Genomic DNA, 5,344 nt, shown 5'->3' on the forward strand with positions numbered 1-5,344 from the left:
AAAAAAATACTAAAGTAATTTACATCACATCTCAACTTCTAAAACGGCTTTTCTTTAATTCAAAAGCTGGAAGAAATGACGTTTCTAACTGCATATGGAAATGGATAATAGCAATAGAGATCATCACCATGATTCTTCATCCCTTTATTACCAAAGAGATTATTTTTAGCTCTTCACATACTTGTATGAAATCTAATATTCCTCAGTACTGCTTATGGCAGACATACACGAAATTTACTGTGCATACGCTTGTCACTCGAATTCCATTGTGTGCATTGTTTTCTAACAATAATTCTGATTGCTTTTTACTAAACAGAAAATAGAAATTCATAATGGAGTAAAACCCCAAAGATACATCCTCATTATTGATATCAAATTGAAAGACCTTACCATCAAATAAGTTACAGGTTCAAGCAATGAATTCTAAGCTCACTGTGATATATTTGTGTGGTTCAAATAACAATAGAAAAGAATATTTTTCATGGAATAAGCTGCTAGTCCTTAATAATTATAAATAGACATCATAATTCTACAAATGAAATATAAAATACATGAATGAAATACACATGGCTTCATAATTCTGAGGAATTTTTATCATATTTTGTATAATTTGGCAGTTTGTATGAAAAAAAAGAACATGTTAGTGTCCTTGTTCCTAAGTTTTCATACACTCATAAACACACACACACACACACACACACACACACACACATATATATATAAATAATTTTAGGTCAAAGACTTTTCTAGGTATAGGTTTGGAAATTATTCATCCACATATTTTACAGAAAAACCAGTAAGAAATAGAAAATGTTTCATACACCACCAGTTTGTTTTCTGCTAGAAGACACACCATGCTCCTCTTGTGAATCTATGGAGATGAAGGCTTCTGTCCTTTCACCCAGTACCTCACGTTCCACAAAACTGAAAGAAAAGTCTGCTTTAGCTTCTTGTTTCCCCAAATCAGGACGAATGTGTGGGCTGAAGGATACATGATTCTAATAGCTTTGCAGAACAGGAAGAAAGGTTTATTTTCCAGCCTCTCCAAATTCCAAACTGATATCATTATGGACAGAAAGTAAATGGCACATAAGAAGAGGAAGGAGATCACAGTTTGCAAAGCTTTTATGTGGACCTTGGTGCTGGGATCTTGAGACCCTTTACCATAAAGCTGCATCTTCTTGAGATGTTTACACAAAGAACATATTAACAGCACAAAAGATAGTAGGGTCAAAGTGAAGGGTACTAAGTTTGCTAGCATGGTTACAGTCGTATTTGAAAAGTACATTGCACTCATCAATTTGATCTTCCAAGTCATGTTTCCTTCATATTCTTTTGTCCGTACAATCTCATTCATGTTTATGACAAAAAGATGACAAGCCAAAAATAGCAAAGGCCCCAACAGCATCACCAGAATGACATTCTTAACTCTCCTCTTTAAGTGAAGAAACATAAGGTTGGAGAAATTGGCAATCTTGAGCACATAAAATACGCTGAGGCAAGTAGCAAGCCAGTTGCTGAAATGACTGGTTACTGCCCAGAGGTTATAAGCAGTAGTTCTTAGGTCTACACTATAAAAAGCTGGATTCAACACAGTTGAATACCAATTTAGTAATAATACCCAGAGCAAACCAACTCTGGAGACCGCCAGAGCAGTGAGAATTTGATCAGCAAAGGAGATCTTTTGTCTCTTGACCAACTCAACGGAATTTACCAATGCTATGAAGCCATTAGCAAAATTTCCAATAACAAATGTAACCACTACTAGAATGGAAAAAATGATGGGTAGAAAAGTTATCATGTCTGAACAGACAAAAAGAAAATTTTAAAATGCTGGTGTTGTATCCGGAGTTAGTTCCTGCAGGTGGGTTCGTGGTCTCGCTGACTTCAAGAATGGAGCTGTAGACCTTCACAGTGAGTGTTACTTCTCTTAAAGATGGCACAGACCCAAAGAGTGAGTGCTAGCAAGGTTTATTGAGAAGCTTCCACACCCAGGCAGGTTGCTGCTGGTGGCTGAAGTGGGGAGGTTTTATTCCCTTATTTGTCCCCTCCCATTTTTCTTTTTTGTCCTATCAGAGTGACCTTTTTTCAGTCTTCCCTGTGATTGACTGCCTTTAGGATCCTGCTGATTGGTGCATTTTACAGAGCGCTGATTGGTGCATTTTACAGAGTGCTGATTGGTGCATTTTACAATCCTCTGGCTAGCTACTGAGTGCTGATTGGTGTGGTTTTACACAGTGCTGATTGGTGCATTTTACAATCCCCTTGCTACCTACAGAAACTTTCTCCAACTCTGCAATGGATTGAGGAAATATAGCTGGGTTCACTTCTCAGTGTAATATCACCGGTTGTGATTGCTTGAATATCCTGACCTTAAATTCTATATGCACCTGATTTGTGTATGTGTTGTGACATTCTTTTTACTTTTAATTGTTGTGACCAGGGTCAAGCCGGAAATCACCATAGCGTGCTAATGGATGAGTTCAATGATCTCTTATGGAAAACATTCTTATTTTCAAGCAACTCAAATTAACTCATTCACTCATGTCTGTTCTTGTTCTAGGCTGGAATTATTCACACTGAAATTGACATGAAACCTGAATCCTCATTTGCTAGTGTGCAAATAAGGACATATTCACTTTCAGTGTTTGCAATTTTTCCTTGTGTAACCTCTCCATCATTTATCTTTAGCAATTTCAGTTGTTAGGGAAGTTTTATAACCCAATACAGAGATCATATAGTAAATTTCTGAATTCTCGAAGGGAGCTTTGTCATAACTAAGATCATCACCAATATGGCCTTTTTAAATGACAGATTTAAATACACAGAATCCAAACTTATTTTATCAAAAGCATCTAAGATTTTCTTGAGAACCATAGGCAGACCAATGTTCCGTGAGATCTGGTTGCTGCTAATACTTTTTTATAACTTCATTATTCACAAGCTCATAAATGTGCACAAAAACACACACATGTGTACACCACTTATGAATGGAGCAAATAACTTTCTTGTAATTTCCAAAATAAAAAATGAGTTTCCAAGTTGTTGTCCAGATGAAATTAGTTCTATTTTCCCACTCAGCGCTTTCAGCCCATGAATGATACTTATTTACCAAACATATCTCTAATTCTTAGGACTTTGGTAAGGTTTCTTTCAAGTCTAATGCTTACATATTTATTATTATATAAAATATTTAGAAATTTTATAAGAATTCCTGAGAACCAGACCCTTTGATATATAATCTTGCAGTATCCTCCTATCACCGGAAGACTGACTACCTTTCCCCTGAATTTGGCGTTCAATCATTTAGCTTACTTTGATGAACAGAAAATTACTACACTTTGCATAGAGATTTGAGATGGCTTCCATGCTGGGGATTCTTCCTCTTTCCATTTCCTATGAGAACATCGCCTGGCTAGTACACTGTTCCCAGAAGGAGAATGAGAAACTAATGACGTCAGATTACCGCCACCTGATTCAGACTAAATTGACAAAACTCTAACGTCCTCCAAGATGCAGAATTTGGCCCATCTCATATCACCACAACCATCCAAACCCAGCTTAGAAAAATGAAATCCAGGCAGAGCATAGGCAAGGCCGAGGTGGGTGGATCGCGAGGTCAAGAGATAGAGACCATCCTGGCCAATATGGAGAAACACTGTCTCCACTAAAAATACAAAAATTAACCGAGAGTGGTGGCATGTGCCTGAAGTCCTAGCTACTCGGGAGGTTGAGGCAGGATAATGGCGTGAACCCTGGAGGCGGAGGTTGCAGTGAGTTGAGATGGTGCCACTGCACTGAAGCCTGGGCAACAGAGTGAGACCCTGTCTCAGAAAAGAAAACAAAACAAAACAAGATATCAAACGACATGTGAGATATAAAAATCTAATATAGTTTGGAGGGTTTTCTCCTGCAGAAAAACATAACTGATAAAAGAACTGCTAAACCAAGAGCGTGGGAAATACGTACAACCTTGTGTCAGGAATTCAGGAGCCAAAAGAAAAAATATGTGGGGAATGGCAAAGGTTTGTTGCTGTGAGATCGATAATTAAGGCTGGAAGAAATCCTTTGGAAAGATCTGGGAGGTGGCAGATAACATCATCTCACATCCTCATGCTGCAACTAAATAAGAAAATTCCTATTCCAACTATCTTAGAGTTGTATAAGGAGGTATGCAAATAGTTGATATTTCTCCTGAGTATATAATGAGATGAGTAACAATAATTTCCATGAGACATTGCTCCTAATTGCAAATTTGTATATTGAAGTTATAATGCACACTTAGAAATGAACCAATACAAAAATGGGACATACTGCAATTCACCGTAAACACTCAAGTAACCATGATGCAGGGCAATACAAGGAACATTGAAAACAGCCCTGGTCCACCTCCAGGCCACTTTCCAAGCCCCTCAACCCTTCTTTGCATCTCCTGAGTAAGCAATATCTGTAATTTATGATGAATATTTCCTTACATTTCTTTATACTTTACCATCTAGGTATGCAACCCTAAACTGCATAGCTTGGTCTGGCTTGCTTTGAACTGTGTGTAGGTGCAATCCTACATGTTCTTGTTTGTGGCTTCTTGGACTCAACATTGTGTTTCTGAAATTTAGTCACATAGTTGCATGTACATGTGATTTTTTTTCACTTCTCTATACTGTTCCATTGTATGGAATTAATGTTTCATCCAACCTTAATATATATTTGGTCAGCTTCTTTTTTGAACAGTTATGAGTAATTCTACTACAACATTCTTTCCTATATCATTTGATACAATTCCTTTGTATATATACCTTTGAGTAGAATTACATTGTCATTGTTCAAAATCTCTTCATAGACATAGAATATTTCAAAAAGTAATTTAACTAAACTTACTCCTGTCACCTTTACCTCCAGTCTATATTTTGCCATTTGCATATATCTTATCAATTATATAATCACCCAATAAGACATTATTATTTTTAAAGTAAACATTCATTTAGAATTATGCACTTATTTACCAGTTTCATTAACTTGTATTCCTTCTTGCATATTCAACATATATATTCAGTATATATGAAACTATATATTCAATAGTTTCAATAAGACCCTTTATTGGCTAGTCAGGGTGGTTGGTTCACAACCATAATCCCAACATTTTGTAAGGTTAGGTCAGGAGCACCCAGGAGTTCAAGATCAGTCTGTGCAACACAGCGAAATGGCCTCTACAACAAATGAAAAAGTTAGCCAGGCACAGTGAAGCTACTCACAAGGCTAAGGTGGGAGAATGGTTTGAGCCCAGGAGTTCCAGATTGCAGTAAGCCATGATCCTACCACTGAACTCCAGCCTGGACAACAGAGT

At 37.0% G+C, this 5,344-nt stretch overlaps 1 protein-coding gene across 1 annotated transcript; it reads right to left on the bottom strand.

Moving 5' to 3' along the window:
- Positions 1-755: 755 nt before the first annotated feature.
- Positions 756-3,588, bottom strand: LOC101018613 (taste receptor type 2 member 43). Its single transcript, XM_003905997.5, has one exon. It carries the CDS (start codon positions 1,799-1,801, stop codon positions 872-874), a length of 930 nt encoding a protein of 309 aa, XP_003906046.1. The 5' UTR covers positions 1,802-3,588; the 3' UTR covers positions 756-871.
- Positions 3,589-5,344: the final 1,756 nt, after the last annotated feature.

Source organism: Papio anubis, chromosome 9 (genome assembly GCF_008728515.1).
Source record: "Papio anubis isolate 15944 chromosome 9, Panubis1.0, whole genome shotgun sequence".
Lineage (NCBI taxonomy): Eukaryota > Metazoa > Chordata > Mammalia > Primates > Cercopithecidae > Papio > Papio anubis.

Coding starts and splice junctions, on each gene's coding strand:
- LOC101018613 (XM_003905997.5), bottom strand. CDS start 1,801: ATGATAACTTTTCTACCCATCATTTTTTCCATTCTAGTAGTGGTTACA.